The sequence below is a fragment of the Perognathus longimembris genome, chromosome 13 (assembly GCF_023159225.1).
Source record: "Perognathus longimembris pacificus isolate PPM17 chromosome 13, ASM2315922v1, whole genome shotgun sequence".
Lineage (NCBI taxonomy): Eukaryota > Metazoa > Chordata > Mammalia > Rodentia > Heteromyidae > Perognathus > Perognathus longimembris.
Genome location: NC_063173.1, coordinates 53,089,687 through 53,108,248, shown reverse-complemented (window position 1 = coordinate 53,108,248; position 18,562 = coordinate 53,089,687). Strand labels below are relative to the sequence as shown.

At 37.8% G+C, this 18,562-nt stretch overlaps 1 protein-coding gene and 1 pseudogene across 1 annotated transcript; one reads left to right on the top strand and one right to left on the bottom strand.

Annotated features, from left to right (window-relative positions):
- The first annotated feature begins 2,372 nt into the window (after positions 1–2,372).
- On the top strand, positions 2,373–3,324 carry LOC125361510 (annotated as a pseudogene).
- Positions 3,325–10,543: 7,219 nt separating this feature from the next.
- On the bottom strand, positions 10,544–11,521 carry LOC125362591 (olfactory receptor 5B12-like). The gene has a single exon (XM_048361410.1). The coding sequence runs from the start codon at positions 11,519–11,521 to the stop codon at positions 10,544–10,546; it is 978 nt and encodes a 325-aa protein (XP_048217367.1).
- Positions 11,522–18,562: the final 7,041 nt, after the last annotated feature.

Here is an 18,562-nt window from a genome sequence, read left to right as displayed (position 1 = left end):
GTGCTTTAATTGATCAGTGATTTTTATAGTAACTATATATTTAAGTTTATGGGATGTTACAAAAAACAAACACTGGCAAACAAGACATAAATAATACCTCTTCAAACTAAAAAAAAAGTACCAAGACGAATAAACATTCTGTAAACGGCATTCCAAGCCTTCCAAAAATGTCTCAGGCTTATTGTTAGACATGGCTTCAACTAACTCTCCTTTTTGATATTGCATATTTTTCTTCATTTATTTATTTCTAATTAACATAGCATAAAGGCTACATGAGGTTTCATTGCAGTAATTCCATATATGCATACAGTATTTTTCAAGTGAGTTTATTCCCTTCTTTATATTTTCATTCCCCTGCCTCCTCCAGCCTTTATCAAATAGTTGTTATGAGATCCATTATGTTGTCTTTGTACATGAAAACAACATATATGAACATATTATTTGTGTGGGAGGATAGATATATCTATGTGGGGGTATGTATGTCTATATTTATGTATATATATATGTATTTATTAAATTTTTATCATGCCATCTGCATAGCTTTAGAGTATTACATAACTTCTCAAATCCTTTATTTTCTTAATGTAAAGTAATATAAATAATATTATCTCCCTTACATATGTATACATTATTCACATAAATCCCTATCATTAGCTACTAAACATAGTATACGTTAGAAGTAACCACATGTGTTAAGATTGGCAGTCATAATATCTACAAGAGTAGGTCATAAACTGAAGGTACTAAAAATTTAGGAGAATAATAATACGGAATAGTAACTAGTTTGGAATGAATATTTTTCAAAATGTTTGAAAGCCAAAAGAAATTTGAAACATTTTAATTATCTACACACGAAATTTTGTTGTTGTTGTTGTGAGGCTTGAACTCAGGACCTGGGTGCTGTTGCTGAGTTCTTCTGCTCAATGCTAGCACTCTACCACTTGGAGCCACTATGCCATGTACTGTTTTCTGGTGACTAATTGGGGATAAAAGTCTCATAGACTTTCCTGCCTGGGCTGACTTAGAACTGTGATCCTCATATCTCACCCTCCTGAGTAGCTAGGATTACAGGTGTGAGCTACCGTGTGTACACCAATCTCAATGAAACAAATACGAAGCCCATTATTCCTAATAATAACCTGACAGCTGGCACTGAACTGAGAATTTTGTCATCTTTTTTTATGCACTGTCTTATTTATGTCCTCAAAGTAGGTTTTATTACTGCTTTTGTGTTGCAGGTAGTTGTGTGATGATCATGGAGGTGTATTAGGAATAATGACCCGTGGTTAAGTTGAGTGAAAAATGGTTGCTGTGAGACACATCATGACTAGGAAACTATCTCACCATCAGCTATCCCCATGATATGCCCTTACTTAGAATTTGTATCTGCCGACTGTGCATATCCATACATAACACAATGTCACTTCTCCATCCCTATCACTTATGGATAGTTATCCTTCTTTTAACCTTAGACTAAACTTTCTTCAACCTAAAGTTCACATTCATAAGAAGCACAATTGTGAACACATATACATGTGTCTATGTGCATGGAGTTTTAAGGAAAAAGCCAAAATGCAATTCAAACCATTTTTTAGGATCTTGTGTTTTAAAGAGAAGTCATTTATCTGTTTGACTATTTTCTTTGTCTGATTTTTTTTTACCTCTAAGGAAAGGTAAACAGATTGTGGATGCCATGAAATTCCCACCTAATTAATCATTCAAGTATGGTGATATCTCAAAGAAGGAGGATGAAACAGAAGCAGACATCATTCTTGCAAATTGAGTTAAATTCAATTTTATTTGAATTCATTTTAGACCATTAGGTATAGGAACCATTTTGCATGAGTCCAAAGCAGAGAGGAATAATTAATATTACATAAATAGGAGTAAATTATTCAATATCTTGTGCTTCGTAATTTACATTAATGTGATCACCAACCATAGCCATAATACTACTGAGAAAGCAATGAATATATATGTGTGAATGTATATATATATGTATGTATATATGTATGTATATATGTATATATATGTATACACACATGTTCTTGACAACTGAGCAACATGGAAGTGTCACCTTTCCCTGAGCTCAGGAGAAGGTAACTGGAAGATAGAATCAACCATAAAAATCACATTTATCAAGTTATCAACTTATAAATTGGGTCTATAATCTGTGGTGAAGATTTAACAGCATTTCTCCCCAGTTACCACACATGCACATGATTGTATTATCAAGCCAACAATTCCACTAGTAAAAAAAAAATCTCCAATGACAAATTGTTCATATACTTTCAAAAGTCAATTCTATTTCGTTATTATCATTGTTTCTCCCCCGTAGTTGGAGTGCACTGAGACATATTCAGATAACACCAATGGAGAAGAGGACAGAAGTGACTGAGTTCGTCCTGCTGGGACTGACCAGTGACCCACACCTGTTGGTTCCCCTCTTCATCACCTTCCTCCTCATCTACATAATAACTGTGGTTGGAAATGTGGGGTTGATCCTCTTGATTCTTCTGGACTCTTGTCTCCACACCCCCATGTATTTCTTCCTTGGTAATCTCTCTTTGGTGGATTTTTGTTACTCTTCATCTGTGACTCCAAAGGTCATGGCTGGACTCCCCTCAAAGGAGAGGAGATAAAGTCATGTCTTACAACACTTGTGCTGCTCGGATGTTCTTTTTCGCAACCTTTGCTGATGTGGAAAATAACCTCTTGGCCTCAATGGCCTAAGAGCGCTATATAGCAGTGTGTACACCCCTCCATTACACTACTACCATGATAATGGGTGTATGTGCATTTCTCATTGTAGGCTCCTGTGTCTGCAGTTTTTTTAATGCCTCCATCTATACAGGGAACACTTTCAGTCTCTCCTTCTATAAATCAAATCTGGTCCCTCATTTCTTCTGTGCTGTTGTAGCAGTAATGGTTCTCTCTTGCTCTGATGGACATACGAATGAACTGGTTCTTATTTGTGTAGCCAGCTTCAATATCTTTTTTGCCCTCCTAGTAATGTTGATCTCATACCTAACCATTTTCATCACTATCTTAAAAATGCAATCAGCTGTGGGACTTTGTAAGGCCTTATCTACCTGTTCCTCCCACTTCCTCCCAGTCTCCATTTTCTATGGAACTGCTATGTTCATGTATTTACAGCCCAGCTCCAGTCATTCCATGGACATGGACAAAATTGCTTCTGTATTTTACACCATGGTCATCCCTATGCTGAACCCTGTGGTCTATAGCCTGAGAAATAAGGATGTCAAGGATGCTTTAACTAAGATTGTTTTCAAGTCAAAATCATCTTTAAAGTACTATTTTTAACTTCTTAGGATGCACACAATCTAGGTTAATAACTTCCCAATCTTCTCCTTTTAGTGAGATTATTTTAAAACAAACATTGAGCTCAAAGTACTCATGGGATACCTTTCTTGCTGCAATAGTCTGAGAAAAGAGAGTGAGATTTTGTCCAGAAACATAGTACCTGAGTCAGAATACAATATGTTTGGGACAACTTGTAAAAATATTAACTACATCAATGCACTCAATCATTTTCCATGCAATCTTTCTATCATATACCAGTGAAAAAGTAAAAATGAAGCATGAAAATAGAGGTGCACCTACAAATGTGTGTGGTCAATTTGTCACAGTTAAATGTAGTTTGGGTGACCAAAATATCATACTTTATATGTTAACTTGAGAGGATTAAGGATCCCAGATAAATGGTAAAATGTTGTATGAGTGTCTGTTGAGATGTGTCTAAGAAGAGTTTTTATTTTATTTATTTATTTATTTATTTTTTGGTGTGCTAATTATTTTTTTTTTCAAATTTTTATTATCAAACTGATGTACAGAAAGGTTACAGTTTCATACGTTAGGCACTGGATACATTTCTTGTACAGTTTGTTAAGAGTTTTTATTTTAATTGGTAGAATTACAAAGAAGGTCTCCCTCACTAATGTGACTGTCACCCCATCCATTGATTGCTCACTTGAATGGGAGAAACAGTACATTTTGTATTCTCTTTTTAAAGCAATGCATCTGCTTCTAACTGAACTGTCTGAAGTCACAACTGCTTCCACAGTCACCAAACACAGGCCACATCATTTCATTCCTAATTCTCAAATCTTTGATAATAAATTGAATGACAGCATCCATCCTCTCAGCTGTCTCACTTGCAGACAGAACATTGAGTCCTCTCAGCTTCTCTAATCACAAGGGCCCATACCACAATAAGTCTGCTTTTATATGTTTATGTACACCCTATGTGCATCATGTTGTCCAAAACAGAAATCAGAAAAGCAACTCTATTTTAAAAGTATATATAATAAAATAATGTATGTATATGTACCACATTTTCCTGATCCATTCGTCTACTGAGGGGCATCTGGGTTGGTTCCATATTTTTTTTTTTGGCCAGTCCTGGGGCTTGGACTCAGGGCCTGAGCACTGTCCCTGGCTTCCTTTTGCTCAAGGCTAGCACTCTGCCACTTGAGCCACAGCGCCACTTCTGGCCGTTTTCTGTATATGTGGTGCTAGGGAATCGAACCCAGGGCCTCATGTATACGAGGCAAGCTCTCTTGCCACTAGGCCATATCCCCAGCCCCCATATTTTAACTATGACAAATTGTGCTGCAATGAACATTGTTGTGCTGGTGGCTTGTTTGTGGTCTTTTGGGTAGATGCGCAAAAGTGGGGCTGCTGGGTCATAGGGAAGATCTATGTTTAGCCTTCTGAGGAATCTCCATACTGCTTGCCAGAGTGGCTGAACCAGTTTATATTCCCACCAACAATGAAGTAGGGTTCCCTTTTGGCCACATCCCCTCCAACAATTGTTATTGTTAGTTTTCTTGATATAGGCCATTCTTACTGGGGTGAGATGGAATCTCAATGTTGTTTTGATTTGCATTTCTTTTATGGCCAGTGATATGTCTCTTTGCCATTCTCATTTATATAATACATAATAAAAATCTATGGTAACTAATTTATCAGGACATGAAAGATTTCCCTCTTGAAATTTATGAAAGTTTAGATAAAATGTTTCAAAGTATTCCCTAATGATCATTTATATGTTTTGTATATCCACTCTCATCTCTAAATTTACTTGTGTGTGTCCTCTCTTTTTCCTGGTTAAATTAGTCTAAGTATTTGTCAATTTTATGTATCTTTTCAAAGAACCAATGTTTTGTTTCATTGACTATTTGTATTGTTCTTCAGATTCTATTTTGTTAATTTCTGCCCTGGTAGAAATGAAATATATTTATTACTCTTGGAATTGACTTAGTCTTATTTTTTAAGAGATTATAATGAATCTTCATGTTTTTTTTTTTATCTGAGATTTCTCTGGCTTTTTTAGTGAAGGCATATAAATGGCTGTAAATATCCTTATCAGCTACTAGCATTGTTGTGCCCCTTATCATGGAAAGTTTGCATTTCTCCAACTATGAAGAATAACTTTCTTAGGTACAGTAGTCTGGGTTGGCTGTTATTCTATCAGAGCCATGAATTCATTATTCCATACCTTTTCTCAGTTTTAAAGTTTCTGTTGAAAAAATCTATTGTTATGGGTTTACCTACATAGTTTGACACTTCATTCTTAAAGCTTTCAATATTGTCTCTTTTCTCTGAATGCCTAAAAGTTTGACTATGATATGATATGGGAGATTCTTTTTGAATCTTTGGTCTGAGTCCTAAAAGTCTTATATATCTGGAATATGATGTCTTTCTCAAGATTTGGAAAGTGTTCTGCTAGTTTTTTTTTTTTTATTGAATATGTTTTCTTAGCTTATTTCTCTTTTCCTATACCTATCATTCATGTTTTTTTCCTTCAGTGATCCCAAAGGTCTTGCATTTTCTATTTATATTTCTTCAGTCTTTATTTCTTTATCTTCATCTCCATATTCAAGTACATGTATTGTCTTCAGGCCCCGATATTCTTTTTTTAGTTTGATTCAGTATACTGGAGAAACTTTCCATGGAAGCTTCTTTAAAATTTGAATTTGGTTCATTGAACTTTTTATTTCTAGAAGATATATATATATATGAGCATATATATTTACACACACATATACATACACATGTGTGTGTTTATACATTAGGAATTACATATCATTGGTTGGAAATTTTAAAAACCTGTAGTCTTTCCTATAGGTTGGTTAGTATACTGGCAGGGTTAAGGTGCTATTTCTTCCCATTTACCCAGGGATATGGCTTACTAGCTAAACATATATTCATGTGCTGAGATTATCAGACCTGATCTCCAGCCCTGCTCAGATCAACTAAAACTTGCTGCAACCTCTTATACAGGCATCTCAGATGATTTTCCTATATAAGTTTTCCTTCTTTGTATATCAGTAACCACTGCTGGATGCAGGGAATTTTGTAGCATGCCTTCTATACCAAGGCTAGACTATATCACACAGAAAATCTTAACTGTCTCAACAAATAACAACACTGGGTTAAGACTTAAGAGAAATATAGTATTATTCTGAAGCAATGATTATCAGTCTCTTACCCCAGACATCTGATCTACCTTGTAATTTCTGGCTCCTCTATCCTGGGAAGCCTGGGGTGTGACTTGGAGCTGTTTGCAGTTTTTCTCTGTTGGCTTTGTTTCTCCATGATTTTTGCTATCCTGCTACCTCTTTCATTATTTCTGAAATCTTTCTTCCTCCCTTCACAATATAGTCTTTCCTATGTCACCTGGCTCTTCTTATTCACAGAGAAAATCTGCAATCTGCAATCTTGCCCATCTCTTAATTCCACTTTTAGACTTTTAAAGTAGTAACCTATCAGAATGATTTACTTGTTAAAATAGGCTGAAAACAGAACTTCCAATTAATACTTGTGAAAATATGAATAAATTGCTGAAATTCTTGTGCTTCATAATTTACAGTGATCTACCCATCAATGAAATTTCTAAAGCTTCAGGAAGCATACAGAAAGTATACTTCAAAATTGTGTATAGTAGTAGCTGTATAGGAGCATCATGTTGGCTTTTACTGAGGTTAGACTGCCGGAGCCAGCCGGCAGCGAAAAGGGAATCCTGAAAAGGGAATCCTGATTGAGGGGGGTGAGGATTAAAGAAAAAGAAAGATAGACAAGAGAAAAAAGAAGAGACAAAAGATGGGGTTTGGGAGGTCTGCAGTTTAAGATTGTAACTCAAGACTGCAGCCCCATTTATTCTTAACTTCCAGGTTATATTCAGTTTAGGAACCAGGGAATAGCATAGGGTTGCTAAAATTCAAGAACACAAAGGGGCTTTGAAGTTCGCAACATCTGATGGCAGTAAAGACAGGATGAGGTCGATTAACATAGGAATGTACTCCAGCGGACATAGCAAAGCAGACATAGCAAAGCAATTCCGGGTAGTGGCTGAGATGCTAGTAAACAAATGTCCTTGCACATAGCATATCCTAGTGATAACAACACAGCCAGAGGTCAGAATGAGATTAGCTGCTCCTTCGGCTCCCAACATTAGACGAGATTACTTGGCACATTATTTCATCCACACAGCCATTTGGATCAAGTTGTTAAATTGTTTACATCTCAGCATACAAATGAGTGAAAATTTAAAACTGTAAATATGATCCAGATTACTCAGTTTAGATAGTAGGTAAAGCTGAATGTCCCCACTGTACTCAAATGATTCTGAATACAGGGCTTCAAGTGCGGGGACTTGCATTTGATAGAATATGTATTATACTTGTACCTCCCAATTTCAGTTCAATATCTTTTTCTTTTTAATTTTTATTGTCAAGGTGATATACACAGGGGTTGCAGTTACATATTTAAATGTACTGAGTACATTTCTTGTCAAACTTGTTATCTCCTCCCTCATTTTTCTCCTACCCTCCCTTCTTCCCAATCCCTCCTCTCCCCAGTTGTTCAGTTGGTTTACAGTATATTGTCTTGTAATGCTGTTGCATTGGTTTACCTTTTATCCTTTGTGTCACCATTTTGATATCCTCCTTCCCTTCCCTGAGTCATACTAATATATATACAATTCCCAGGGTACCAAAAGCAAATACAGTGACAATAGGGACTAAACAATAGGGAAGATAAACAAATGGAGTTCTAAGCTTCCATCAGAAAGAATGACATTGCCCCATTTGTAAGCAAATGGAAAAACTTGGAACAAATCAACTAAGTGAAGTGAGACAGACCCAAAGAAACATAGACTCCATGGTTTTCCTCACTGGTAATAATTAGTATATGTCTAAGACAGTCCTAGCAAATGATCACAATAGCTCAACAGCTATGTATATTTGATCACGTAAGATGATGCTAAGCAAAATGAATTCCAGGATATGGAAACAAGGGGTTTATCATTGTTGTTATTTTTAACACACTAAGTGAAATTATGTCTTTTTTTTTCAATTCAATATCCTTGCCATTCTGCTGCTTATTTCCATTGCTACTGAATCTTATATGACAATTGTGGAGAACAGGACAGGTGTAGCAAAGTTCATCCTCTTGGGTTTAACCAGTGATCTTGATCTGTAGGCTACATTCCCTATAGCCTCTCCTAGATCACCACTCTGACTTGATTCATAGGGATGGTTGTGTTCATTTACTTGGACTCCTGGCCAGCATATGGGGCATCACCATAGCAATATACCGTATTTCTACCTGGGAGAGGCTTCTCAGGAAACAGTACCTGTGAGTGTGCAAGCAAGCTTTTTTGGATGGGTTTCACAATGAAGAATTCCTAGTGGTGATAAGCATGTACCCAGATTGATTCTAAGAAAGCACAAGATACACAGTACAGAGCAAGGGGAATAGCCTAGGAATACAAACTCCATCAACACTGAGCAATTCTCCCAGGTCACTGAGCTACCAGTGATTCCATTTTGAGTTAGAAGCACAAAGGGAACACTCAGAATGGCGATGCCCTACCATCTCAATGATATACTTATTTTTACTTTGTGCATAGACTCTAACTTGTCTCATTATGGTTGGGGTTAGAAACAAGGGTAGGATGAGTTCTTTACACTGTTTGGATTTTTTAAATGTCTTTCCACTTAACTATTTAAAAACCACAGAAACATTTTTAGGAGATTTTGCTGTCCTACACAAATGTTAGACTGACTCAACTGCTATCTAGAACTCAGGAAAGGGACAGATAGAATACAATTTTTCATGAATTCTTGTTTTTTGAACTCTCTCCACTTTTTTTATTTTGTTTTTGAGGAACAGATGGAATACAATTTTTCATGAGTTCTTGTTCACTGAACTCTGTCCACTTTTTTTAGTTGTTGTTTGTTTTGTTTTCTTTTTGAGATAGATGCTTGCTGTGTATGCCAGGATGACTTCAAGCAGTCGATTGTCCTATGCCAGTCTCCTGAGTACTGCAGTTACTGAACATTTTTTGATCTCTGAAATTGAGGAACTAAATAAATTTACATTATATGCCATCTGTTATTACTCAGACTCACTACTTTTTCAAGCATGAGATCCAAGATGTGGATTGTAGAGATCATTCTCTGGATCTTTCTGTGTCACCACAAACATAAAGAAGATTATTTTGAAAGAGAGGCTGGGATCCCACATTTTTGCAATAATTGTTAAGAGCACTAGTGCCTGAAAACTCTGGCTCCACAGTGCACACAAGAATCATAGCATGATTCTAAAATCTGAGAAGTCAAAATGAAATGTAAATATAAAATATAATTCTGAAATAATTACACATACAGTGTGTATTCATGCACATTTTATGCCAATAGTGAGATGTAGTGGCATTTGACAGTGCCTAGAATGATAATTTCTGTAGGTATCCTTTTACTGTGGCTTGAACTCAGGGTTTCATACTCTTGCTCAGGTTTTTGCTCATGGATGGTGCTCTGGCATTTAAGCCATGACTCCAGTCAAGCTTTTCTCTGATTAACTACTGGTAGAGTCCCACAAACTTTCTAAAGTGTTGACTTCAAAGTGTAACCATCTGATATCAGTGATCATACCTCATCAGATTTCTGAGTAGTTTTCATGGAAGACATGATCCATCTCCTGGCTGTAATATAATTTTAAATTGAAGCAGAAGGGCTAGGAAAATGGCCTAATGGTTAAGTGCTCCTCTTGTACACATGAATCCCCAGGTTCGATTCCTCAGCACCACATATATAGAAAAAGGCAGAAGTGGCACTGTGGCTCAAGTGGTAGAGTGCTAGCCTTGAGCAAAAAGAAGCCAGGGACAGTGCTCAGGCCCTGAGTGCAAGGCCCAGGGCTGGCAACAAACAAACAAACAAATAAATAAAAATTGAAGCAGGATTCCATTTCTGGGAAAAGATACTTAAATTTTTTTCTAACCAGATTATTGGCAGGAGGGAGTGACTCAAGTCATCTTCCTAGCAAGCTCAAGGCCCTGAGTACTGTCAAGCCTCAAGTCTCAGTACTGTCATTAATAATAAAAAAATAATAATCTCTACTAATTAAGGACATAGTTATGAAGCATGAAGAGAATCGGCCTTTTCTCTAAAAGAACTGTACAGAGAAGTTAAAGAAAATAAAATAATTATAATTACTGTGTGAAGACAGAACAAAAGTTTCACGATTGGCAATCCCTTTGCAATTCAGTGACTATGCCCATTGAAGATTTTGCTTTGCCAACAGCCTTCTTGAATGCACCTTTGACCTCCTTGTTCCTCAGGCTGTAGACCAGGGGGTTCAGCATGGGGATGACCACAGTGTAGAACACAGAAGCAATTTTGTCAGTGTCCATGGAATGACTGGAGCTTGGCTGCAAGTACATGAAGATGATCGTCCCAAAGAAGATGGACACAGTGGTGAGGTGCGATGCACAGGTGGAGAAGGCTTTCTTCTTTCCCTCAGCTGAACGCATCCTCCGGATAGCAACAAAAATAAGCAGGTAAGAGTTCAGGATGACCACGAGAGAGAAAATGACATTGAATGCTGCCAGCACAAGGAGCACAACCTCATTTGTGTGGATATCAGAGCAAGAGAGAGCCAGCAGAGCGGGGATGTCACAGAAAAAGTGATGAATCACATTTGAACGACAGAAAGAGAGGCGGAAAGTGAGGGCAACGTGGATGGAGGACTGCAGGAAACCACTGGTGTAGGAAAGGGCCACGAGGAGGACACACACGGAGTGTGTCATGGTGCTGCTATAGTGCAGGGGTTTGCACACCGCTGCGTGGCGGTCAAAGGCCATCGAGGCCAGGAGCAAACATTCAATAATGGCAAAGGCTACAAAGAAGAACATCTGGGTGGCACAGGCGTTGTAGGAGATGACCTTCTCTCTGGTGAGAAACCCTCCCATCACCTGGGGAGTGACCGTAGAGGCATACACACAGTCCACCAGGGAGAGGTTGCTGAGGAAAAAGTACATGGGGGTGTGGAGGCGAACGTCCAACAGAATCAGTGTGATCATCCCAAGGTTGCCAACCAGAGTGATGAAGTAAATGAGGGTGAAGATGATAAACAAAGGGACCTGCAGCTCTAGAGCATCCGTTAACCCCACAAGAATGAATTCAGTCACCTCTGAAGTGTTCCCCATCCCAGTCATTTGGGAATCACCAGGACAGGCTCTTTGAACACCACCATGAGCAGTGAGGTGTGGCCAAGTCTCCTGCTCTTGTGTCAGCTTCCTGTCCCATGCAGGAGTCCCTGGAAGGAACTGGCCTGGTGCTGGGGTAGCGCAGCTTATGTGAGGTCATGCACATGGAAGTGGTACCCGTGGGCACCTGAGCTTCTTTGCTGCCCACAGCTGCTCTTTACCAGGCATAGTATAACTCAAGCTCATTTCAGTTTGCCTGGTGTATGCTAATCAGCATTACACAAAATCACAGTCTTCTCAATATCACACAAGCACCTGGTCTAACATACACCTGGACAGCTAGCTAAAGAGCAGAAAGTACAGTGCAGGATCATGTGGTCACACTTTTGTAAATGATGGTGACAAATCTCTTTTTTTTTTTTCTTTCTTTCTTTTTTGGCCTGGGCCTTGGACGCAGGGCCTGAGCACTGTCCCTGGCTTCTTTTTGCTCAAGGCTAGCACTCTGCCACTTGAGCCACAGCGCCACTTCCGGCTGTTTTCTATATATGTGGTGCTGGGGAATCGAACCCAGGGCTTCATGTATATGAGGCAAGCTCTCTTGCCACTAGGCCATATTCCCAGCCCTGGTGACAAATCTTGACCCAAACCTTGCCCACCTGTGACAGACCTTCACCTTTCTAGTTGAAGGTGTTCAAGCATTCCAGCTGTAGGGACACTCAGGACTCTCCCTCAAGTTTATGAAGGTCCCTAACAGGCTTCTACCGCCAGAAACTCAATGACACAGAGGAGGCATTCTTCTTGATAACCTGAATTTGCTCAATATCTCAAAATGTGAAGAAAGAACTCTTCCATTGATTGGATCAAAGCGTTTGCTCTTTTCTCTTCTTGTTGCAAGCTTTATTTTGCCGAGGGGCTGTGTTCCCTTTCCTACCAGCATCCAGGTCTTCAGACTTTAGGTAGGGAGAACAGGGGAATAAAAAGTATTATTTTCTTGTCCCCTAGACTAGAGACTGCCTTCAACTAAGCGGGAGTGAGTGAGCAATCTGGGTGCACTTACCTTCAGTGTGGCTCCGGTGACAGCTGAGTCTGGAATTGTGAACAATATTCGTTCTTTAGGAGTAAAAGATGTTCATATTGAAGGACTGAGCTAGCATAGCATTTGCTTTAAAGATAGCCAAGGTGAATGCAGTCAAGAGTTCACTGTGCAAACGGCACAATTAAGAAATGTAAGGGAAGGGGTGGGTCCAAGGGGGAGGAGATTGTTGAAGGGGGTGACATAGACCAAGATGCATTGTATTATCTTCTGCTTTGTTAAGAGACATCCCCCCTTGTATTACTAAAGATAATAATAAAAAATTAAACAAAATAAAACTTGGTAAGACTAGAAGAATGTGGTTAAATCCCTAAGATTGACAAATTAAATTATATTTTACAAAAGCTTACATGACCAAAGGCAGATCAAATGACACCTAGGTTGTTTTATATTGTCCTTTAAAAAAAGAAAATCTCTCTTTCTCTTCCTTACAAGTTATCCTGCCCTTATGTAATAAGGAATATAAAAGTTCTGTGAAAGCCAAAATGTATTAAAATAATGAAGTCAAGTATTTGGATTCATCATTTTCATAGGCTATCTCATCTCCTACTTCTCTCAACAATATGAAATATCCAGAGTTTCATATTCTTAAACTCAGCCATAAGAAGAATGAAATTGTGTCCTTGGCAGGGAAATGGGTGGAACTGGAGATCATCATGTGAAGGACAGTAAGCAAGGTTCAGAAAGACAAAGGTCACATGTCGATGCTAGACATAATTACAAGCATGTTTATTAACACACACAGGATCATACACACCTATGCACATACATACCCACATACATGCTTGTAATTGTGGGACTGACTGAGAAGATCATGAGGAGGAAAAGAATGTTAGAGGTGTGCAATAACCTAAATATCTTGTATCTGCAAGTGAAAATGGCCAAAGAAAACTCATGGAAGGGAGGGATGAGGGGTGTGAGAGTAAGCAAGGAGGTCAATTTGATTAAAATACTGCACATGCATTGCACTGTGCAACTATGGTGAAACTCCTTTGAATAATTAGTACACACTAAAACAATAAGCATTTTACTAAAAAAAAAAAAAGGCAGGTTCTTCTCCAGGATGTGGATGCTAGTGGGAAGGAGGGAAAGAGGAAATAAAAAGAGTGAAAGAGTGTGAATATGATTAAAATATTTTATGTACAGGTGTGAATATTCAACAGTGAAGCTCTCTTAGGGATTGTTTTGGAAAGAAGAGAAGGTGATGAGAAAGAGAGAAAAATTAGATCTAGTTAAGGTATATTACATGCATATATTAGCATGTAAAAATGAAACACCTTTGCAAAACTGAGGCTAATTAATAAAAATGTGAAAGAAAGAAAACAGAGCAACATTTGAGGTGGTCAAATAGACATAATAAGTACTATAATCCCAAATCAAAAATGGAGATATAATTTTTTAACTACTTTTCTAAATATAAGAAATTTGGCCCTAATGTGTGTGTATGTGTGTGTGCCTGGGTGTGCATGTATGTGTGTGTGCATGTGTGTTTGTTTGCTGGCTCCATGGCTTGAACTCAGCCCCAGCACTGTCCCTGAGCCTTTCTGCTTAAGGAGAGCAACTCTCCCCTTGAGCTATAACACCATGTCTACCTTTTTGATAGTTAATGGACTTTTATGCCAGGGATGGCTTCCAAAGGTGAGAATAAGATCTCAGCCTCTTGAGTAGCTAGGATTATAGGTATAAGCTACCAGCTGTGGTCTTACTTTTCAGTACCACCATCACCCCAGCCATTAGTATCAGGCATCTGGTGGTAATAAGTGTGGGCTTACGGACAAAGTAGAGAAGTACAGTGAATTGGAAAGACCATTGCACCAAGAGTAGGAAGATAAATTCTAGCTCTGTGTCTTGCTGTAGCTGTGTATAGCCTTCTCAGTTTTACGTTTCCATTGTTTTTGTTTTCAAATGTAATATAAAAACAACTGGCAAATTATGATGCTGATTTAAAAACTAACTGACCATCTCTTGCCCTTTGCAAATCTAACTGGCTATGTCTATAAGTTGGTAATACTTACTATTGACCCGGGAACCGACAAGTGCAGGTGCAAAGGGGGAGGCGAGGAAACTCATCCTGTCCCACCCATGGAGTCGCCTGTTCTGGACAGAATCTGGGCCTTTGTCCTGCAAATATCAAGGCAGAGATGGCAGCATTTGCACACAGGTCTCAGGGGAAGCCATGCTGTGTAAGTGGGTGTCCCTGAGGTACTTCTTGCCACTGTGGCTCCTCCATGCTGATCTTGACAGAGACAAGGTCATTGTCCTGGGCGGCAACAATATTCGCATTTTGGCTGAGGATACTTATGAGGACATGGGGGAATAGAGGCTTAGGGGAAAGAGCCTCCCACGATCAAGTCAGCTGTGTCACAGCCAGGAAAGGAAGCAGACAAAAATCCTACCTGAAATATCTCACTTAGGTTGTTTTAGATCCTAACAAGCTTTTTATTATATATAAGATTTTTTTCCTGAAAGGTCTAGAGATCTCCAAGTACATTTTTATTAGTTTTTCCTCAATCTTGAAAACAATCTACTCGTTTGTCTTAGCACTGTGGAGAGATTTCAAAATATTTCCCTGCATTTTATGTTCAATATTTTATTAATATGTAATTATTATATATCTTAGATAGTATAATGAGATGCTTTGATATGCTTATGTTAAATAATGATCATTGTGTAAATCAGATAAATCAATGCATCTCTCACCTTAAATATTTATCATTTTCTTGTTGGGATATTATTCAAAATATTCTCTTCCAGATATTTAAAATAAAGCATTATTTTACCTATATTCACCTTATTATAGAGTAGTGTCACAAAAGGATTATATTTCTCTCAACATATATTTATTAAATGAATGAAGCAATTGATTGACTCTTGAATTTAATTGTACCAACATGTAAAGCACTTCAACTACTGGCTAGTTTGATGAATCAAATACAATATCAGGTTCCAGATACATAATCGGTGTGTTTCAAGACAGACTGCTAACTTTCTGCTCAATTGAAACTTATTTTTCTACATTCTCACTCACTTCTTACTTTAAAAGACAAAATAATTTCCTAGAAAGTCATTAGCAAGTACATCATTTCAAACTCTTTAATATTTTTCCTTGTGAAATGTCATTAAGTGACCAAAATATATCAAACAAGCATTAGTTCATGAATCATAAAAAACATTTGAGATTTTATATTTTTAATGGTTATTACTAGAGTGATTCTAACTTTCCATTTGAAATATAAACATGACAAGAAATATAAAGATGACAAGAGGAAATATGAGGTAAATTCAGTAAGCTTTTCTGTTTGTGCTGGGGCTGGGACTCGAACTCAGAGCCTAGGTGCTGCCCCTTAGTTACTTCGCCCAAAGCTAGTACTCTTCCACTTGAGCCATGGCTTCACTAATTGATAATGGATACTAATTATAGCTAGATAGGAATAAAAATCTCTCAAACTGATCATAGATAAGACAGATTAAATTTCAAAAACTGGATTTTGAAGGTTTTTACCTTAAGGAAGGTTATTGATCAAGGTACAGTATACACTTCAACTGAGATGCTGAATGGCAATCCCAGAAAATAATGATGCATTTTTTTAAATAGTAAAAAAAAAAAAGTTAACTTGGATGTGAACAATATGCAATGTGTATGTGCAAGGAACTCAGGACAATTGGTTAATGTGGACAATTTTCATGTATTTCTTTATGTTAGAAAGAATGTAACTTTTATAAAGCAGTAACCATCTTGATCCCTAAGGCAGGCTAATTGCTAAAAGCAGGGTGGGGAGATTTAGGTCTTCTCCCTGGGGAGAAGCTCTCCAGAGCTCTGCATGATGCCAAAATATGGTTATGACTTAACTTCTGTTTTGTTTTGTTTTTGCCAGTCCTGGTGCTTGAACTCAGGGCCTGAGCACTGTCCCTGGCTTCTTTTTGCTCAAGGCTAGCACTCTACCTCTTGAGCCACAGCGCCACTTCTGGCTTTTTTCTATATATGTGGTGCTGAGGAATTGAACCCAGGGCTTCATGTATAGGACATGAGCATTCTTCCACTAGGCCATATTCCCAGCCCATGACTTAACTTCTGAAATTCCAACATGACTCAAGAATGTAGCAGCTTTAGAAGGAGCACCAAGCATGTCATACTGAGATCCTTTATTACCTGAATGACCACCTTCTGAACTAAGGTTTGCTATGAAACTTCAATCAGGGTTAGGGTAAGATATGCCAATAAAAATATCACATTGTTTCACTTTAAAATTATAATTTCTTCATGACACACTTGTAGATTGTTCTTATTTGTCAGCAATAATCACAATCTGTGGTTATATGGGAGAAATAATCTTATCACTGTGTTTTCTTATTGCTGGTAAAGGAGTAAGTGATTCCTCCAAAGGCAGAAAAAAGAGTTCATGCTAGATTTAGCACTTCATGCACATTACTGCCTTTTCCTCCATTTTCAGCCTTACTGAAGTTGGAACTTTTTTGTTTGTTTGTTTGTTTTTTGCCAGTCCTGGGTCTTGGACTCAGGGCTTGAGCACTGTCCCTGGCTTCTTTTTGCTCAAGGCTAGCACTCTGCCACTTGAGCTACAGCGCCCCTTCTGGCCATTTTCTATATACATGGTGCTGGGGTATCGAACCCAGGGCTTCATGTATTCGAGGCAAGCACTCTTGCCACTAGGCCATATTCCCAGGCCTGAAGTTGGAACTTTTTGACCACTACAGGAGAGGGCTCTTCTCAAATAGGTTTTGTACAGCAAAACCATGACTGATTTTATGATTTCAGACTGACTATGATGGATTGAGCGCATTTTCTCAACAGAGACTGGTAAGCTCCTATAGTTTATAAACATTTTTAGGAAGAAATGTAATTCATGCTAAAGTAGTGAACCACTTGTCACACTTTCTGAAAAATGTAATTTAAAATAATATTATCTGCATTTTACTTATTCTTTTTATTAGCTTTAAGTAGCTGTACAAAGGAGTTGCCATTTTCCAAAGCAGTTGATGGTTATAATGCGTCCTTATCTGTGTCACCTCCTTCATCATCTTCACCCACCCTTCCTGACCCATTACTTCCCTTCTTTTTCTTAATTGTGTAGTATATACATTAAATTCCCGACTGTGTTCGCCCTTCCTTCTCCTCTTCATTTCTGTCCCCCTCTCCCCTTGACTTGACCTACCTCCTCTTGCAAGTACCCATTTCCTGTTGCTTATGTTGTTGGGCTTTGTCTTTTCTAAGGAATTACAGTAATTGAGAACTCCTTCCAACCTGCCACAATTGAGTTAATACATTTGTAACCCTTTGCATACCACCCAATGTGTTTATTCCAATTCTATCTTTCACATATGAGGAAAAATATAACCTTTATCCCTCCAGGCCTGATTTATTTCACTTAATATAATTTTTTCCAAGTCCTTCAATTCCTTACAAATGGCACGTCACTCTTTTTTAATGGATGATTAAAATTCTATTGTGTATATGTATATACCAAATTAAGGGGCATGCCGAATTTAAAAAAAATTCATATACTAGAGAGCTAAATCTGAGAATAAATCCCCAAAATTCAGCATGTGGACTTCTGTGATCTATAAAACATCTTTCTGCTTTCTCAAACCATGAACATATGTTGATAGATTGTGCTCTGACTAACTGGAGATTGTATTCATTAAGTGTTTTGTCATCTCTCTAATTAGCAAGCATAAGCAAACAAAAGCTCTTAAAAATGAACTGATTCTTCTTCAAACTGAAAAATGACTTTAAAGGAATTAACTTTCTCTGAAATTCTTTTTAACCCTTTTGCATCATTTCCTGTTTATTCTTGGAAGGTAGATTTAACTCTTGAATCTTGTGTCTCATACTCCTGAAAAACTTTATTTATACATCACCCAGATGGTTGAATTTTCAGTTTCCTTATTGATAGAGTAATACTTTTTAAACCCATACTTTACACACACACACACACACA

Bases quoted from the DNA above. Each gene is read 5' to 3' on its own strand.
- LOC125362591 (XM_048361410.1), bottom strand. From the start codon at position 11,521: ATGACTGGGATGGGGAACACTTCAGAGGTGACTGAATTCATTCTTGTG.